The 21,094-nt window shown below is 34.7% G+C and overlaps 1 protein-coding gene across 4 annotated transcripts in view; it reads left to right on the top strand.

The window, feature by feature from the left end:
* Positions 1 to 21,094, top strand: part of STRN3 (striatin 3) — a 137,289-nt gene that overhangs the window by 93,171 nt on the left and 23,024 nt on the right. Inside the window, exons 7-9 of one of the 4 annotated variants that reach the window (XM_033188343.1) lie at positions 1,934 to 2,075; positions 8,239 to 8,349; positions 18,544 to 18,684. In XM_033188343.1, the coding sequence (XP_033044234.1) occupies positions 1,934 to 2,075; positions 8,239 to 8,349; positions 18,544 to 18,684 (394 nt within the window). The remainder of the gene's footprint in view (positions 1 to 1,933; positions 2,076 to 8,238; positions 8,350 to 18,543; positions 18,685 to 21,094) is intronic. The other 3 variants (XM_033188344.1, XM_033188345.1, XM_033188346.1) reach the window with 3 other exon arrangements.

A 21,094-nucleotide genomic window follows, 5' to 3' on the forward strand; every position in this document is an offset into this window, starting at 1 on the left:
TTATTTCTGAGGGCTCTGTTCTGTTCCACTGGTCTATATCTCTGTTTTGGTACAAGTACCATGCTGTTTTGGTTACTGTAGCCTTGTAGTATAGTTTGAAGTCAGGTAGTTTGATGCCTCCAGCTTTTCTTCTTTTGGCTTAGGATCGTCTTGGCAATGCTGGCTCTTTGTTGGTTCCATATGAACTTTAAAGTAGTTTTTTCCAATTCTGTGAAGAAAGTCATTGGTAGCTTGATGGGGATGGCATTGAATCTATAAATTACCGTGGGCAGTATGGCCATTTTCACGATATTGATTCTTCCTATCCATGAGCATGGAATGTTCTTCCATTTGTTTGTGTCCTCTTTTATTTCGTTGAGCAGTGGTTTGTAGTTCTCCTTGAAGAGGTCCTTCACATCCCTTGTAAATTAGATTCCTAGGTATTTTATTGTCTTTGAAGCAATTGTGAATGGGAGTCACTCATGATTTGGCTCTCTGTTTGTCTGTTATTTGTGTATAGGAATGCTTGTGATTTTTGCACATTGATTTTGTATCCTGAGACTTTGCTGAAGTTGCTTATCAGCTTAAGGAGATTTTGGGCTGATACAATGGGATATTCTAAATATACAATCATGTCATCTGCAAACAGGGACAATTTGACTTCCTCTTTTTTCCTAATTGATTACCCTTTATTTCTTTCTCCTGGCTGATTGCCCTGGCCAGAACTTCCAATACTATGTTGAATAGGAGTGGTGAGAGAGGGCATCCCTGTCTTATGCCAGTTTTCAAAGGGAATGCTTCCAGTTTTTGCTCATGGAATAGGAATTTTTTAGATGTCTTAAGTTACATTGGGAGTGATTGATCATCTTTATTTTACATATTGTTTAAAAGTTTTATGTGGTCAGCTCTTTTTGCGTTACACACATAGATTAGGAATTGTTTGCTGTATTATTCACTAAATGGACAAGAAAAGGTCTGTATTTATAGGACTAGTTCATTGATTTTGAAACCTTTTTAAAGTGATGCCCTTTCTACTTCTGCCACAATTGAGAATCGCTGCTGAATTCTGTCTCTTCATGTACGGCACACCAGTGATAAATTAACTGAAGTTGCAATAGGAATACTTCCACCCTGGGTGAGGGAGTAATCTATGAATTATAAATAAGTTTCAACAGTCTTGTTTTTTAGTAAGGAATAATAAAAATTCGCTTTTGCTCATAACCTAAGAAACAGGTTTATCTATTTTAATGATTTGAGGGCCTAGCTATAGAAGCCAAAGTCAAGTTGATCATCCATTCGTGAATTACCAGAGTAGTGTACAGTATTTCAACAGGTGGGTAGGTTTAATTGTTGGTATTTGAGATTTTACAGTAATGTAAGAAGAAAATGACAATGTTCCACAAAAGTTTCTGGTCTACAAAATTAGTTTTCAGATTTTTTTTGACACATTCTATATGCATAACATCTATTTGAGTGAATAGGGATTTTGATCCTTTTTATTTATTTTTTTGTTCTGAAAGGTAAAGCACTATTATAATTATCACAGCTATGAACTTAAATTAGTTACTATGCCATATCTCTATAAGTGAAGGACTAAGCATGCAGTTTCCCATTTATGAGGTCAATTCAACATAACATATCAGAATGCAAATAAGTGACTGGTTCTTTAATGGAGGACTAACTGTGAATGTACTGTAATTTAAGAAGTTAACTATTCTTGATGATTAGCACTTAAACCATTTTTAGTGCCACATTACTTAGATCAATCTTGGCACAGCACTGTTGAACCATTTATCTAAAGTATAATTTGGGATTTGTGAATTACATGGGAAATCTAAAATTTTGGATCCAAGTAATTTTAAAATGGGTGTGTAAATGTAGTTATGTGACGATATTAAAGCATCCCTTTTCCATTTAGGATAAAAGTAATTCTTGGTTTATATTCTATTTACAGATAGGTAATGAAGGTTTAGCTGCTGACCTAACTGACGATCCTGATACTGAGGAAGCACTGAAAGAATTTGATTTTTTAGTGACTGCTGAAGATGGTGAAGGAGCTGGAGAAGCACGGAGTTCGGGGGATGGCACAGAATGGGGTAAGATCATAAAGAAATAGGGGGTGGGAGGAAATCTAGCCCTTAATGATGGGTTATTCTTAAATATTTTATGTGGAATGTGTGTATCAGTGTATGGTGGCAGTTAAACTGAGAGCAAGGGGAAGTGATATTGAATAATAGCAATGTATTTTGTACCAATTTATTTAAATTTGGTGACTAAACTGTATGATATATATGGCTTTTGGTGGGTTTTGACTTTTAGAATTTGTCTGGATTTAAAGTTGAAACATTTAATTGATTTGGAAATCCAATTTCTTTCCCTTTAGTAGATTTTTAAAAATGTATATATTCAGTGTTGAACATTCCCATTGTTTAATTTGATATTCTAGATTTAGGAAGATTTAACACTCAGTATGTCCATATAGTGTTATCTGACTAATTACTAAGAAAGAATAAAGCTACTCATCCTGAGTTATAGCTCTATATTGAGCACAATTTAATGAAGATACTACACTTTATTACCTATAATATTCAGTGTGCAAAATGTTAGGTCCTAAACTTTGGAAGTGGTACATTGTGCTAATAATGATTCAGCCATAACTAAGAGAAAACCATTCTCTGTCTGTACATGGTTAAAAACCCCATTAGGAGGTAAAATACGTGTAAAAAGTATTTTAAATGAATAGCTGACGTCCTTAATGTTTTTCCTAGTAAATATGTTCCTGCATTCCTCATTTAATATCAGCGTGTTGTAGGTAGAACAAAGTGTGTTTACTGAGCTTTATTGGAGAAGGTTATTTATTTATTTATTTGTTTATTTTATCATCATTATTATTATTTTTGAAATGGAGTCTCGCTCTGTTGCCAGGCTGCAGTGCAGTGGTGCAATCTTGGCTCACTGCAACTTCGCCTCCCAGGTTCAAGTGATTCTCCTACCTTGGCCTCCCGAGTAGCTGGGACTACAGGTGTGCACTGCCACACCAAGCTAATTTTTGTATTTTTAGTAGAGGTGAGGTTTTACCATGTTGGCCAGGATGGTCTCGATCTCTTGACCTCGTGATCCACCGGCCTTGGCCTCCCAGGGTGCTGGGATTAGAGGCATGAGCTACCGCGCCTAACCTGGAGAAGGTTATTTTAATGCATCAAAGTTTTGCTTAATTACAAGCAAGAGGAATAATCACTAGATTTTTTTAAAAAACTACTTTGATAGCAAACACTTGGCTTTTAAAAGATGCCTTATTTATGTGTTTAAACCAAATATTGCTAATAGCAAGAGAGAAAAAACCTAATACATAGTACATTTATTAACTATCTTGATATAAAAAAAGAATCAGGTACTTCAAAGATTTGAATTTTGCCACCAGTTTTCTTATTATAGTTCTTAAGCATTATTTTCAGACCTTCACTTCTTTCTTCTTCTAAATGGAAATAGAAGAGACACATTAATTCAAACATGAGAAAACTCCACAATTACCTTCTAGACTACATTTTTGTACTTACTATTTGAATGATTGTGTTTTAGAAGAGTACCTTTCTTCAAAATCAGCATTGCTCAGGAGAAACAGTAAAAATATTTAACTTTTCTTTCAGCTTCTCTGTGCAGACATTCAATGTTGGAAATACCTTTTTCCAGTAATTTCAAAAGTATTGCTTTTTTCCTGATTGTTTTGTAATTATATAAATATATAATTATTTTGTAATACAAGTGTGTTTTAGAAAACTTAGAACCTACAAATACATGCGAAGATGAATATTTTTTATAAGTATGTGTATATATATTTACTTATTTAGTAAAATAAGGAGTTTTCTCAATGTTGATTTGTAATGCACACTTTTCACTTAATACATGGTTCTTCTGCATCCCCCCACCCCCTTTTTTACATAGGATCTCGCTTTGTTGCCCAGGCTGGGGTGCCATGGTGCAATCTTGGCTCACTGTGACCTTCACCTCCCAGGCTCAGGGGGTCTCCCACCTCAGCCGCCTGAATAATTGAGACCACAGGCGTGTGACCACACCTGGCTAATTTTTGCCTTTTTTTTTTTTTTTTGTTAAATTGGTAGAGACTGAGTTTGGCCATGTTGCTCAGGCTAGTCTTGAACTCCTGGACTCAAGCAATCTGCCTGCCTTGGCCTCCCAAACTACTGGGATTACAGGCATGAGCCACCATGCCCAATCAGCATCATTTTTAGTAGCTGGATAACATTCTGTCAATAATGTGCCATGATTTTATTTAACCAGAGCCCTATGATGCACATTTAGATTATTTTCATTAAAAAGAAAATGATCAAAATATTTATCGAGTATCTTTTTAGCTAAATCTTGACACATACTTATTCCTGTTTCCTTAGCCTAGAGTTGCTAGAAATTTAGTCAAAAGGATAAAAAATTCAGGAATGTAATTGGTATGGAATGGCATTATTTCTTTTTTTTTTTTTTTTTTGAGACGGAGTCTCGCTCTGTCACCCAGGCTGGAATGCAGTGGCCAGATCTCAGCTCACTGCAAGCTCCGCCTCCCGGGTTCACGCCATTCTCCTGCCTCTGCCTCCCGAGTAGCTGGGACTACAGGCGCCGCCACCTCGCCCGGCTAGTTTTTTGTATTTTTAGTAGAGACGGGGTTTCACCGTGTTAGCCAGGATGGTCTCGATCTCCTGACCTCGTGATCCGCCCGTCTCGGCCTCCCAAAGTGCTGGGATTACAGGCTTGAGCCACCGCGCCCGGCCTGGAATGGCATTATTTCTTTGATAATAGTTCCCATATTATGTACAACTGATTGGTCCTTCTCTCTGAAGACTTTTGATTGTAGAGCAGAGTTTTAAGACAACTCTCAATACTTTGCTTTTTACTATCATTATTTGATAGTGCCGGTGTCTCCTATGTAAGTGGAAATAATCGGAAAGGTCTCTTACTTCCAGACAAGACGGAAATATTATCTTTAAAACATTTTAAGTTCTTGATGAAGGAAAATAACTCATTTAAGTACAAGATGGTTCAAATAGTTTTTTTCTGTGAGAAATGAAAACTGTCAAGTGATTTATGCAGTGTTTCCAAAGTTCTTCATCTCTACTCAACAAGATGTCATAGTCATTTTTTCCAAAGCAAAGACGATGAATATGCAAACACTCTTTATATTTATGGAATTCATTTTCTAAAAATTTGAATATATTTATAAATAGGAAAGTGGTAGCTTTCAGATTTTTTTTTCTTTTTTTTCTTTTTGAGACAGTGTCTCACTCTGTTACCCAGACTGGAGTGCAATGTAACGATCTCGGCTCACTGCAACCTCCGCCTCCCGGATTCAAGTGATTCTCCTGCCTCAGCCTCCAGAGTAGCTGGGATTACAGGCGTGTGCCACCATGCCCGGCCAGTTTTTCTATTTTTAATAGAGACAGGGTTTCACCATGTTGGCCAAGCTGGTCTTGAACTCCTGACCTCAGGTGATCCACCTGCCACGGCCTCCCAGAGTTCTGGGATTACAGATGTGAGCCACGATGCCCGGCCCAGATTTGAATTATTGAGTAAAAGAGCCCTGATTTTTTAAAAATGTAAGTCTTGTCTTAATGAAACATACACTGTAGTCCTTACATTAGAGAATCTGGTTTTTATTTTGTATATTAGCAATCGACAATTAACTTTGTTATCTCTGACTTTGAATTTTTTTTTTATCTTATGAAACCACTGCCTTCTGGCAAGCTTTCTAACTCTCTTTTCACTGTCATCTATGTTAGATAGTCTGAGTTTAATATTAGTGATTTTTAGTTCTTCTAATTATCAAAAACAATAGTTGGCATTTCTATTTTGCTTTTTCTTTCATGGAGACTAGGCATTTTAAGAATGTTCATTTATTGTCTCCTATCTTTGAAACTGATCTGTAGAGATTTATAGAACTACAAAATACAATTAGCACCTGAATGTTCGTACTTAAGTATAATGGATAAAGTATAAGTACATGCATAAAGTTAGTTACAAATTTATGCTACAGTTAATAGATGTGTATAATTCCTCTGCTTTGGTAATCAGAATTACCATAGTAGAATTTCATGTTTTTGTGGGTTTGAGCTGTCAGGAGTCAACTTTCTTATGCATATTTGTGTTTTCTTTTAGACGTAAAAGTTACCGTAAATGATTCAACCTCATTTCTTGGTATTTTTTCCCCCTAGATTTTTTAAAAACAGGATTAATATGTAGAAGATTATGCTGCCTCTTCCCTTTTGTTCTTATCTGTTTCTTATAAGCAATACCAAACAGCTGTTACTTACCAGGCAAGTTTCAGGATGTTGTTTTTGCACATATGCATTCACCAACCTGTTCTTTGCACTGCCTAAATTTACCTTTGTTTTCTAGATTTGAGATTATCTTGCAAGTAATATTTTTTCCTTAAGTTTATCCTTTTTTTATTCTCTATGCATTTTCACTCCACTCTCTTTGTCAACATTAGAGCTGTTCACAGTTTTATTCTCTCTACACAGGTCTTTTAGAAAACTGTTTGGCTCTTATTAAATTTTTCTCTTCTATCTGATTTCCTATATAAACTTTATACAACTTAAGTTTTTTTGTTCTCTGTGAGGTTTAAAAAATATTTGCTCATAATGTATCAATTTGTCTTGCTTTAAGTAGTTGAAATTAAGAATTGTTAACTTCATTAAGATGAGTGCAAATGATTAATTGTTGAGATCCCGTTTTTCTTAGTATATTCAATAAGTTTACAGAAGGATTCCTGATGCAGTGTAGTTTTCAGGAAACTTCATGATTTGAGTGCATGTGAATTGAGTAAAGTGAATTTTCTCTTTACAACTGTATTACCAACAGCATTACAATTTGTGGATTTGACAGATAATCTTAGGTGTAAGTTTTAGTCATGAGTAACTTAGTTTCAAGTAATTCAAGTTAGCAAATTAATTTAAAGCTTAGGATTTAGCTTTCCACATACTGACCACCTGTGATCATAGGTGGTCTAACCATCAGGGAAAAAGTTACGACAATTGTAGCAAGAAAAACTCAAGGTACAGTAAATATTTGCATTTCTGTGTGCCATTCAAATATGAGAATTTCTTAAGTTTGGTACGTATAACAATCTATAAAGGAAGAGAACGGCTTTTTATGTCTACTTTATAGATTAAGTCAGTGAGTCCTAGGGTGGCTCTTACAAAACTTGTGAGCCAGAATATACTGAATTATCAAAAATTTAACAAGTCAGGGTGTTAAACTTCCTTATAACGTGGCTGTTTTAAAACCACACAAAGGAAGGAAAAATCCTCAATATTTAAAATAAGTCTCAAAGACTTAATTATTTTTATGCTGCCTCTTTTTAATGCTGTTTTTCCTCTAGTTGACTATGAGTAAATTTTCTCAGGCACAAGTATTTAGTTAAATATGGATTTATTATTCAGCTAAAATAGCTGATGTAGCTTTAGCAGATGTACAGCAATGTATGTTTTCACTTCTCCATGCTGATCACTACTTTTATCCTGAAAAAAAAATCAATTTTCAAAAAATTCTTCAGTGGAATTTGAGTTTTGTTTTTTTTTGTTTTTTTTTTTTTTGTTTTTGTTTTTTTGCTAATCTTAGTTGTAGACCAATGGAAGAAGGTAATGAGATGTTGAACTATTTGGGTGGGTGGGGGCAGAGGTGGGACTTTCTGAATGCTTTGTATGGATTATTCAAGACATTGTATTTTTCAACTTATGTGTATTATATTGGACTAGAATGCCTCTCCATTAGTACAGTTAATCCTATGCATGCAGAATCAGTATGACAGAAGGTGCATGAATATTTTCATCAATGAAACAGCACTTAACTTTCTAGCTTGCACTTTTCCGAGTAGTTCGCATGTATTTCATTCATTTGCTTTTATGATGCTGGCTGAATAATTTTTTATTAACATTTTTATAAAGATGCAGTGATCTATTTTTATAACATTAGATTTCTAATGTCAGTCTATTGGTGAATGATAACCTTCAAATTTGTGGTTCATGAAAATGAAGCACTATTTAACTGTTGATATTAAATGTTTAGAAACTTACGACATGGGCATTTAGAGTTTGAGTTGTGAATACCAGAACTGAGACTGCACCTTTAAAGTATTTTGAGTATATGCTATTAGTACATTTTTTTAATGATTATGTAAAGCTATAACAGTTTACTGCCAACAGCTTGCATTGCCAACTGCTGATTTTTTTTCTTTTAATAATATGCTGCATGTAGATAAAGATGACCTCTCCCCAACTGCTGAGGTTTGGGATGTAGACCAGGGACTAATAAGTAAACTGAAGGAACAGTACAAGAAGGAACGAAAGGGGAAGAAAGGGGTGAAGAGTAAGTGCAGATTCTGACTATTATAATTTTTGTATACCAATAATTAAGAAAAAAATTCTTCAATTCTGTTTTTTTGTGTAACTTAATTTTTTGTTTCAAAAAGGGGGCAACTAACTTTAAACTTTGTCTGTTGTATAATTGAAATTTGTATATAATTTCGGATGTGTTATCGATCAAGTAGAAAATCATTTAAAATATATGGGAAGGGTAAAGGATTTTGAGGATTGTTTTTAAGCTTTAAAAACTTTGCCAAATTGTTAGGAATATTGGCATTGGAATAAAAAAATAAAAATTTGTTCAGAAGGGAGAAAAGTATAAATTTCTCCATTTTTGATACATAGAGTATAGCTATAAACAATTCATATCCAGGTTACATTTTTTAGTTTGGGAATCCTTACCTACAGTGAGTAGGAAAGCCCTTTCTGTAGTTTCTGCTTTCTGGTCTTAATCCAACCACGAACAACAGCAGCAGCAAGAAGAATCTCTTGGGTAGTATTTTTTGGCTACTGTGGTGAAGGAGACCAGGAGTGGGAGGTTAGTGGTGGCAGTAGGGTTTGTTTAGTCATTGCTGGGTGTCTTGGTGCCTGGATGTATTTTTCACTGTGTTGTATATTAACCAATTTACTTATTAAAATATAAATCCGCTACAGTATGTCTCTTAAAGTAGCAATTCTTTTCCATTTGGTGGTGCAAACTTAAAAGTTGCTACATAAAAATATCTTCAGATCTATGACTGTTAACTAGAGAGACTTGAAACTTATTTTGGGACTCTTTTCAACTGGCCATTGACCCCTTCTAGTCTAACATTTTGACTATATAAAGGAGAAAATAGGGTGAGAAAAAGGCAAAAACGATACAGACATTCTTTTTGTGTTTCTTTGGTGACAAATACATTAATATATAAAATGGCAGGTGTGATAGAAACATGTGCGAGTTTCTTTCAGTAAAACCTTTTTTGAGTGATTTCATTTACTGTGGAGGCTAATAAGTGAAGTTTTGGGGGTTTCACCTGTTACACAATTTTCTTTTATAACTTTATGATAGCTTTTGTTATTGTGTGTGAATTAAAAGACTAATGAACTGCTTATTGTATTTAAAAACATTTGATACTGGGCTAGGGTTGTGTTTAGTTCTAACATCGTTTACCTATAATGCAAGCATTTTGAGTATAAAAGTACATTTGCATGATTGACTATTTTAGAATAGACAAAATGACATTAGAATTTTAGGATTTAATTTTTTTTTTTTTTGGATGCTGTCTCACTCTGTCGCCCAGGCTGGAGTGCAGCGGCGCAATCTCGGCTCACTGCAGCCTCCGCCTCCTGGGTTCAAGCGATTCTCCGGCCTCAGTCTCCTGAGTAGCTGGGACTACAGGCACATGCCACTATGCCTGGCTAATTTTTTGTATTTTTAGTAGAGATGAGGATTTACCACATTAGCCAGGATGGTGTCAATCTCCTGACTTCATCATGATCTTCCTGTCTTGGCCTCCCAAAGTGCTAGGATTACAGGCGTGAGCCACTGTGCCCGGCCTAGGGTTTAATTTTTTTTTTTTTTTTAAAGAAATAAAGTGGTTTATTTTACTAGTGGATTGCTTATTTTATATGTAGTATCAGAAACTGACTTAATCTGCTGAAGATTTTTTTTTTTTGGAAATATTAGGTAATGTTGCTTCTAATTTTAGATGGAAGTATCCCATTTTCCCCCTCTGATAGACCTTTGAGTTATCTTTTTGAGTTCTACAAATAAGATGTAAGTCAAGGTCTTTTTTAGTTGTTGCTTTTAAACTTTTCTTAAAAATATTTTTAATTAAAGTATGTTTAAGTGTGTTTAAGAAATATTAGAAACAGATAAACTAAAGCTGAATTTTTAACCCCTCATACAAATTTTAATTTTTTTAGAAACCAATTTGGAGTGCAGTAGTGCAAATTATAGCTCACTGTAGCCTTGAACTCTCCTGCCCTCAAGATATCTTCCCACCTCAGCCTCCTGAGTAGCTGGGACTATAGGCACGTGCCACCACACCTGGCTAATATTTTATTTTTAAAATTTTTTTGTAGAGATAGGGTTTCTCTGTATTGCCCAAGCTGGTCTCGAACTCTTGGCCTCAGGCCATTCTTCCACCTCAGCTTTTCAGAGTGTTAAGATTATAGGCATGAGCCACCATGCTCGGCCTTATGTTTTTTTTAATTGGACCTTAATACACACAATATTATGATTTGCCTACTACCATCATAGAAAACATCATTTTATGTCAGCAAATAACTCCTTTGTATATGTTTGTGATTTTTTTTTCCTTTCCAAACAACAGAGAGGAACCCAGTATGTGAAATGGATGAAAGTGAACTTCTTTTATTGAATCAGTACCTGGAGACCCCAAATTCATAACTTAAGGCTTTCATGTCTCAATAACATCTTACTATCTAGATGGGTATACTGTTATTCAGCCCATTCCACTTTAATTTTGATTTCATATCTGTTTTTTCAAAAAAATGAATTTTGCTTATATAATCATCAACATAACACATGCTTGTTATTCAGATAATATAAGAAGTATACAGGAACATAAAGAAAAACTATAAAAATCACCTGCAATCCTACCACTCAGAGACTATTTGGCATATATTCATCCATCTTTTCTTAAAAGTCTGTATACACAAAACCTCCTTCTTAATATTTTAACTAGAATATTATTGCTGTAATTTAACTTATTTCTTAATGTTTCACAGTCATTTAAAATACAATTTTTGTGGATTTAACTTAGCTTCTATTAGTTAAACATGTATATTTGTTTCTAATTTTTAAACATTTTTAAAGTATTACTGTCTTTAAGGCTACTAATGTAAGTAGATATAGGGATAAGGTCTCTAGCAAAGTGTCTCAGGAAAGATAATTGAGAAATAAATTATGTTTCTTTTTTATACTTCCTTTATGAAATTTTGTAAATTAAAAAATTTTTGCTCTTGAATACAGAATTCAGTGTGAAAATGTTGGCTCTGAATCCTTGCCATGAAAATAGAGTTTAAGAAAGTAAAAACTTTTCTGTTTATAGATCACAAACTTCTAATGATCTTAATTCAAATAACTCATCGTGTTAATACTAAGATATAATTTTACATGAAAAGGTAATTCATGAATTTCTTAGCATTTCTATTATCTAGCCCATGTTGTTATTCTGATGTTCTCCTTAGGTAGCTTTGTACAAGTTAGAATAATTCATTATCTGTAGCCTTTTGATTTCTTAAATTTTTTTTTTTTTGCTTATAAATGACACATAATTATAAATATTTATGGGACACAGTATGACGTTTTAATATATTTAAACATTGAATAATGAAAATCAGAGTAGTTAGCATATTCATCATTTCTTTGTGGTTACAGCACTCATACCCTTTTTTCCAGCTATCTTGAAATACAGAATACGTTATCATTAGCTGTAGTCACCCTACTGTATAATTGAACCAGAACTTATTCTACCTATGTAAATGTAAATTTGTATACATTTACCAACCTTGATTTTTTTCTTTATTCCAGAATTTGTTAATAAGTCACACCTACTGAATTAGTATAAGCTTCGACAGATTTTTCACTGCAGCGTCTTAGAGGGAAGAAAACTATTTGCTGACTTTACCATATGGAATCAGCAGATGTAATCCAGTATTTTTTCTTTTTCTTTTTTTTTTTGGAAGGGAAAGAGAAAAATGGCAAGAATGCTGACTTTTTAACTTTGTAAAGACCCGCTCAAGATTTGACTTTTAAATGGAAAGGCTTCTAAAATCAAGTGCTAAGTTAAAGTTTCTGTGTCTTCCAGCTTGTTCACTGTATCCCACTCTTCCTTTTTTTTTTCTTTTTTTTTTTTTTTACCCTGCCCCCTGCAAGAGGAAAAGGGGTTAAAAGTGACAACCTTGCCTTGGAATGTAGACCCACTTCAGTATTTCCTTTTCACTAAGTGAGATATACAATATAATTGAGATGTACTTTATCTTATTAATACTCTTAAGAGTCAATACCATGAAACTAAAGAGGCTTGATGCAGTTATTTTCGTCTCAGGCTTCACAGGGTTAAGCTTTCTTTTCCTTTTAACTTTTTATTTTGACGTAATTTCTGACTTAAGAAAATTTTGTGAGAATAGTACAGAGAATTCCATATACTTTTCACCCAGGTTGCCCACCAAATGTTAACACTTTACCACACTTGCTTTTCCCTTTCCTTTTTGTAAATATATTCTTTTTCATTTATTTATTTTTTGAAACAGGCTCTCTGCTTCCCCAGATGGAGTGCAGTAGCACATCGTAGCTCACTGCAACCTCAAACTCCTAGGCTCAAGCAGTCTTTCCACTCCCGCCTCCCGAGTAGCTGGGACCACAGGTGTGCACCACTATGCCTGGCTAACTTTTACATTTTTTAATAGACAGGATCTCTGTATGTTGCCTGGGCAGGTCTCAAACTCATGGCCTCAAGTGATCGTCTCACCTCAACCTCCCAAAGCATTAAGATTTCAGGCATGAGGCTGGATGCAGTGGTTCGTGCCTATAATCCCAGCACTTTGGGAGGCCGAGGCGGGCAGATCACCTGAGGTCAAGAGTTTGAGATCAGCCTGGCCAACATCGTGAAACCTTGTCTCTACTAAAAATACAAAAAAAATGAGCTGGGCGTGGTGGCTCACACCTGTAGTCCCAGCTACTTGGGGAGGCTGAGGCAGGAGAATCACTTGAACCCAGGAGACGGAGGTTGCAGTGAGCCAAGATCGCACCACTGCACTCCAGCCTGGGCGACAGAGGGAGACCATCTCAAAAAAGAAAAAAAAAAAAAAAGATTTCAGGCATGAGCCACTGTACCTGGCCATGTATTTTTTTTTTTTTTTTTGAATAGTTCAGAAAACTAAGTTATAGACATGTTGCTCTTTAAATATATTAGTATGTATTTAAACAAAGACATTCTGGTGTATGACCATAGTACAGTCATGAAAATCAAGAAGTAAACGTTGATGCAATACTAATATCTAAGCTAAAACTCAGTTTTCTTTCACTTTTTAATAATTTTTCTGTAATTTGGGAGGAGCTTGAAGTGAATCTTTTGTAAAAATGTTGGGCTGATAGCATTTTTCTAACTTTTTAAGGTCTCCATTTGTGCTGTATTTTATGTCTTAGTAAAAACATGTAAATCACTGATTAAAAATTACACAGTGTGAACGAAGCATCTGAAATATGGAGGCTTTAGTTAGAAGCGGCTAAAAATCTTTTAAGACTTTCTTTGGTATTTGTTATTCCTTTTCAACATGGACAGTTTAAACTGTGGATTATAATAATGTATTTTCCTTTGATAGGAGCCATTATTCTTATAGCCTGTTGTTACTCTTAAGCTATATTATGCCTATAAAATTTAAACTTACCAGTAAAAGATTATTTCATTTCTGGCCGGGCGCGGTGGCTCAAGCCTGTAATCCCAGCACTTTGGGAGGCCGAAACGGGCGGATCACGAGGTCAGGAGATCGAGACCATCCTGGCTAACACGGTGAAACCCCGTCTCTACTAAAAATACAAAAACTAGCTGGGTGAGGTGGCGGACGCCTGTAGTCCCAGCTACTCGGGAGGCTGAGGCAGGAGAATGGCGTAAACCCGGGAGGCGGAGCTTGCAGTGAGCTGAGATCTGGCCACTGCACTCCAGTCCGGGCGACAGAGCGAGACTCCGCCTCAAAAAAAAAAAAAAAAGATTATTTCATTTCCTTTCGTGAAAAGATGTATAGGCTTTCCCCATTTTAAAAAATTCACATTTTGGGAATATGTGTTTGCATTCCTGGTTCTTAGTGGATTTATCTTAATTTTCCTAATTATTCTCATTTATCCTAACTTTTCTGTCTCTTCTATGTATAGAATATGATTTTTTTTGCTATTTCCCTTCTTTCCTTTACTGGCATTGCAGAATTGCTATGCACCTTCTGGCCTGATTATCAATACATTGGAAACGGGGAAGTCTTGTAACTTTTTCAGCATTTCTTAAAAATCGTAAGTGAGCTCCCCCAAGTCATTTTCTAATTTTTATTTTTAAAGTTTTTTATTAATATTTGTCGTTTGCTATTCCAGATCCAAGAAAACATGTTGTCAACAGGAAATCCAGTTTTTTAAAGTGTGACTTGAAGTCAGATATCCAAAATTAGGCATTTGAATACATTTAAGAGGAACTTACTCTTAAGTAGGCTTTTAAAAACACCTTTGCTCACAGTACAAATTATCTGTGATGAGTAAGCTACTTCCGTTTAGCACATAGTACTAATTTGAAGAGCTCACAGAATAGTTATATTCTCTCTCCTCCCTCAAAGACAAAAACAAAATTGTTTCATAGAAAGACATGTTCTTTTCCAGTAGGCATGTGGTTTTATGTTTCTGACTTTAATTTCACTCTTTAAAAACAAACTATTCATGTCCTTTAACTCGGGATTTTTTCTTTCAAGAAAATAACTTAGGTATTTTGCCTAGGATCAGAATGTATCAGATTGATACTCTTTAATCAGTGCACTTTTTAAAACTGAAGAGTCATTTTGCAGCTGAAGTTATTTTTTCTTACTATTGTGATCTCATATTTATTTAAGACAACAGTTGTCGTGTGAAAGCTTTAATTATAGAAAATAGAACAGATCTAGCAAACACGACTTAACTAAATAAGCTTATCTTTTCCAGATTGTTTGCCTCCTAACAGTTTTGCTTCAGAATATAAAAGTTGATCAACAAAGGGAGGGCTTACTTGAGAAAGGGAAAATGTTAGATTTATTCAAAAGTACTATTTTACTTACAGTGATAGAGAGCATAGGAAGATAAATTTCATGGCATGAGCGTGTATATGTTAGAGTGGAATTTGAAAACGTAACCGTAGTCTATAGTTTGGCTTACACGTGGCATAATTAGTATGTTTTTCATTGTGTCAGTCTGTTTAGAGGATTATGCATTTATATAGGACTTTGTATTTGTTAAGAAGTAGGTGGGTTGTTTTCACAGTAGTAGAAAAGTTTTTCTAGCTGGGCACGGTGGTGCATGCCTGCAATCCTAGCACTTTGGGATGCTTAGGAGAGAGGATTGCTTCACCCCAGGAGCTCAATACCAGGCTAGGCAGCATGGTGAGACCATCTCCACAAAAATAAAAAATACAAAAATTAGCTGAGTGTGGTAGTACATGACTGTGGTCCCAGCTACTCTGGAGACCGAGGTAGGAGGATTGCCTGAGTCTAAGAGTTCAAGACCAGCCTGGACAACATGGTAAGACCCTGTCTCTATAAAAATTTTTTTAAAATTAGCCAAGCTTGGTGGTACGTGCCTGTGGTCCCAGCTACTGGGCAGGCTGAGGCGGAAGGATCACTTGAGTCCGGGAGGTCAAGAGCCAAGGAGATCAAGGCTGTAGAGAGCCATGTTTGTGTCACTGCATTCTAGCCTGAGTGACAGGGCAAGACCTTGTCTCAAAAATAGTAACAAAAATTAAAAAATAAAAGTTTTTCTTGCTGTAAGAATTAGAAAAAGTATTTGTACTTGTATACATTTCAGTTTTTGTTTAATTAGTGCTTAATGGGCCTTCAAATATGTGTTTAAATATTGATATTAATATTGTCTAGTATCCTGTTTTACCCTTACAGTTTTCTCATTGCTGATAAGACTTCAGATTTTTTATTTGAAATTGTTTTGTTGCATTTATTATATTTAGAATATTGGATAGGTTTAGAAAGAAAATGAAGACATTAAATTTGCAGTTGAAAGATGCTCTACACAATAGAGTAAAGACTAAATTGTGAAATCTGCTGTCATCTTTTGGCAGCGTTTGAGAAACTAGGATTAGAGCAGGGAAGTTTCATCATTTCCTCAACTTGGCACTGTGTCACACTGAAACTATCTGGCTATAGTATGTAAATAATATTATATAATTTGGGATCCTCAGTTTGAACAGTAGCTTCCATAATATCTCCTAATTTCTTTCTCTTCTATATCTCCCAGTTCATGTGTACAGAAAGACTTTGACTTTACATTATCTGTAACAAAACTTTGTCAAGCCTTTATTATGTTTCACATTAACTATCATATGAAATTATTTACAAGGTAGTATTTAATAAAGTCATTTTATGTTACGCAGAAATAAGATTGAAAGATCAACAAAAGCTTTACAGAAGAGATGAAACTGATGTGGAGGAATGGGTAGAATTCATATAGGCTGAGGTGCATGTTAGAAGATTAGGAAGTGTGTGTGTGTGTGTGTGTGTGTGTGTGTGTGTGTGTGTGTAGAAAGCGTTCTCACCTTTCTGAGAACGGGTGAAGACAAATATGACAAAATATGACAGAAGTAAACTCAGTGAACCACTGAAACTACATATGGAAACTGCTTTGACTGGAAAATGAAGGGAGTTTGTATTGTGGATCATTAAAAGATAAGATGGGGTAGAAAAAATAGGATCAGATCATAAAGCACATGAAAGGTTAAGTACATGATTTTAGTTAACTTTGATCCAGAGTGTTGAAATGCTACTTGTGGTTTCTTAGTGAAGGGAGATATAATAAATGTGATAATTTTGGGAAATTAGTTGTAGTATATTAATGTGATTGAAGGTAAATGGAGCTCAGAGATAGAAGAGCTGATTAGGAGTCTGTTGTAGTAATTCATAAGGTTGAAAGCCTTGATTAAAGTCAATAGAGAGATAAACTTGGAGAATACTTTAAAGGAAGATTCTTTTTTAAAAGCAGCCCCCACCCTTTTATAATTTTACAAGTTGAAGAATTAAGATGTGGTTGCAGAATTTTAAGAAGCAAAATTAAACAAATGGTGGTGGTAGTCATACAAGTGGGAAAGTTAAAAAAGGGAGCTATTTTTGAGAAAGAATAATGTTTATGTTCTTTTACGTTGAATTTAACTGGTGGTTGGATATCCAGTAGACAGTTTTTTGTTTATTGGAGAATTTGTTTACAGTCATTTCTCTTTGGGGGGAAATCCTCAGGTAACACTGAATTTCCTCATTATTTTTAGTTAGGAAATTCAGAATACATAACATATTACCTAATCCAGAAGTAGAGTTGTTAAAGCATTTCTAAGAAATTAGGAATTAATGTAAAATAGGATCAATAAATGTTTAAAAGTCCACCTATTTCCACGAAGTTTTACCAGCTAATTGCCTGGCATTTTGTTAAGGATACATAGATGGGTAATAGTTCTTAGAGTTACTTACACTGAAATAGCCACAGTGAACTTAACATCCATTAATGATGACGTTAGTAAATATAAGGTCATAATCTTTGACCTTGGACTTACCTATTTTATTTATGTAGATTTATAAACTTACGTAGATTATAAAGCATTGTCTTTTCAAAGTATTTTTTTCTGACATTCTTAAAACTTAAGTTTTCTTTCAAAATATATGGTTCAAAATAAATAATTCCGCTATTTCTGAATTTCAGAGTTAAAGAATATTCTACAATACTACAGAAGCTTTTGCGTTTTATATGTTTTGGCCTGAATTATCCAGGCAACAGCCAAAATTCTTCCCTTATATTTATGGCTTGTGACAGTGCTGACTTTCATATCATTTTGAGAAACTCAGAGATCTATCTCATGGATAAATCAGGTTTTTCAGATTTGGGAAAAATGAGAAAAACATTTTGAAAGAAATTGGGGTTGATTTGTTAATGACAAATTTGTACTAACATGGCAGGAAAATATCCATGGAAACACCAGGTAAAGTTAATCGTTTGTTGCACCCTCATAAAAATTATTTGCACTTATTCCTTTGTTAACTTTTTTAAACAAGTGAGTTATGTTGAAAAGCCCTTGTTTTATTCTTTATACTGGTAAATGTTAACCTTAAACACCAAAATTTTCCATTGTTTTAATGATACCTTCTGTGTCTGTGAGTTTACAGAACTTTAAAGAACTCTCTCTTAAGTATTCTATGGAGAGAGATATAATATATGTCTTTAGAGAGAGATAAATATGTAATACATATATGTATCTTTATATATATCTCTCTCTCCACAGAAATAATAAATATTTAAACTCAATGTGTTTTGGGGGATGGTATGGAAAATGGAAGACATCTTTAATTTTCTGATATTTTAATAACTGAGACTTCTTAATAGTCTGTTTTGTTAATGAACTGGTTTTAGACGCTGCTGGCAAGTCAAGCGGTAGCCATTAAATGAACCTCTACTGCTGACATTAATTTACAGGGGCCAACAGGACAAAACTCTACGACATGATAGCTGATCTGGGAGATGATGAGCTGCCCCACATCCCTTCAGGAATCATTAATCAGTCTAGGTCAGCCTCTACTAGAATGACTGATCATGAAGGTGCAAGAGCAGAGGAAGGTACAAAATTTAGCTACCGTGTTTATTTACATTTCAGAAGACCTTAAATCCAAATCACATCTTAATATTGCAACTAGGCTACTGTTTCAAATGTTGATGATCATTTTATATGATCTTTAGAGAAGGTGTTGGGCAAGCTCTTGATGTAATTAATTTAGGGATTTTGACATTTCTGGCTTCTATTTCTTCATATTTTGTTTTCGTTTTTAATGTGAGGAGGAGTTGTTTCCATCATAGGTGAATTCAGAGTCTTTAACTACAGATCCAGTAATGGGAAAATAGTAATTTACAAAAACAAACTTAATACATATGGAAAAAGCTGCTCATTTTGTCTTATTGCTTAAATTTAACAGCTAATAATAATTACCACTTACTAGAAGACAACTGTGGTGCCAGGCATTGTGCTTGGAACCTTTTTTTTTTTTCTTTTTTCTTTTTTTTTTTTCCGTGAGACTGTGTCTCATTCTGTCGCCCAGGCTGGAGTGCAACTCACTGCAACTTTCGCCTCCTGGGGTCAAGCGAGTCTCCTGCCTCAGCCTCCCTAGTAGCTGGGACTACAGGCGCATGCCACCATGCCTGGCCAGTTTTTTGTATTTTTAGTAGAGACAGAATATTACCATGTTGGCCAGGCTGGTCTCAAACTCCTGACCTCAAGTGATCCGCCTACCTTGGCTCCCAAAGTGCTGGGATTACAGGTGTTAGCCACAGTGCCCAACCTGTTACTTTAAATATATATTACTTTAAAAAATATATGTAACTGTTGCCTCAATTAATCCTTTGAGAATAAGGCAGTATCATTATTCTTTAACTTGATAGCAAGTATATGCTACCTAGTAATGAATTTTATAAAATTTGCCTAAACCAGAAATGTGTAGGAAATGAAAGTACTACTTAAACATTTTTTCCAAAATTGATTTTGGCAAAAGATATGTAGGTATACTTGAATCATTTATAACTCTAAGTCTAGATGTTTATAAGTATTGAATCTGAGTTTTTAACCAAAGATGATTATGACATATGAGATACAGTAATTTGGTATATATATTAAATTTCATTGATGTTACTGCCTTTGCTGTGTAAAGAGGATTTGTTTGATGTCCCAGTCAAAAAATTTTAAATGCATCTTGTTCCCTTTTAAGATTTCCCTAGTGGCACAGTTTCCTTACAGTTAAATAATTTTGCATTTTTTTCCCTCTCATAATTTACCATTGACTTCACTCACCTTAAAAAGAAAATCACTAAAATAACAGTCATTCAAAGCAAAATGAATGAAAAATAAAATAGTGTCTTAATTTTTTCAGATCTCATTTCCACTATTGAGATATATTCCTGTTTTACTTTAGAAGTATTTTCTAAACTACACATAGCAACTCCATTTTTTTTTTTTAATGCATTTAGTGGTGATTTTGCTTCGTTTTTAGTCTGTTTTGCCAAATATGCATAGCACAACTTGCTAAAATTTTTGTAATTAATGTACATTTAAACTGCAAGTTTTGCAGTTTAAGGCAAACCCATGTTAGCAGTGTGAACCCTTTTAAATGTTTCAAACCAATGACTTATGGTTAAAGCCAGTCAAGGCACACTCTACACAAAAACCAACTTAGAGCTCTCTGTGTGTGTTTGTTTATGTGTTATGTGTGTGTTTTAAAGAAATAATATAGGTCAGTGATCTGTTTCTTGATGCTGGGAGGAGGGCGAGGGGAGAGATTTGATAAGTGTGAACTTCATTACAGTTTTTGAAGTGTCGATCTTACTAGAATTTGTTACTTAAAGAGATGTGAGTTTGACTTCAAGCTAAGAAGGCAGCTTTGGAGTACATAATATCCTTATTTTCAGTGGCAGTGTCCAACTTCTTTACTTTTCAAGTCCGTGTCCTACCTCATTTTGTAAAGAACAATGTCTGTTTTCTAGGAGTGGTACTTCAACATTACAATCTTCTAGACTGTTGTTACTAAAGACTTGAGACATACCACGTTGCCCATGGTATAAATGGAATCTGTTACCTGGACTAAGTTCTTGGGAAAAAGAGTTCAATATGCGAGCTACAGGTTTCCTTCATGATAAGTGTCCATCAAAAGGAAGATTAGTTATAAAAATCTGAAAAAGACCTTGTATTTTATAGACCCATTACACTAGTATTGTTATATTACTTGATGAAATCCTTCTTAGGCCTCCTAATAAAATATGTTATAATTTCCATCATTAAATTAAAAACTAGGCCAGGCATAGTAGCTCATGCCTGTAATTCCAGCACTTTGGGAGCCCAAGGCAGGAGGATCACTTGAGCCCAGGAATTCAAGACCAACCTGGGCAACATAGCAAAACCCTGTCTCTATTAGAAAAAAAAAAAAAAGATACCAAAACTACTTTTTTAGGCTGGTTAAAATAATTGTATTTTTCTTTGAATTAC

The sequence above is a fragment of the Trachypithecus francoisi genome, unplaced genomic scaffold (assembly GCF_009764315.1).
Source record: "Trachypithecus francoisi isolate TF-2019V2 unplaced genomic scaffold, Tfra_2.0 Lachesis_group3, whole genome shotgun sequence".
NCBI lineage: Eukaryota > Metazoa > Chordata > Mammalia > Primates > Cercopithecidae > Trachypithecus > Trachypithecus francoisi.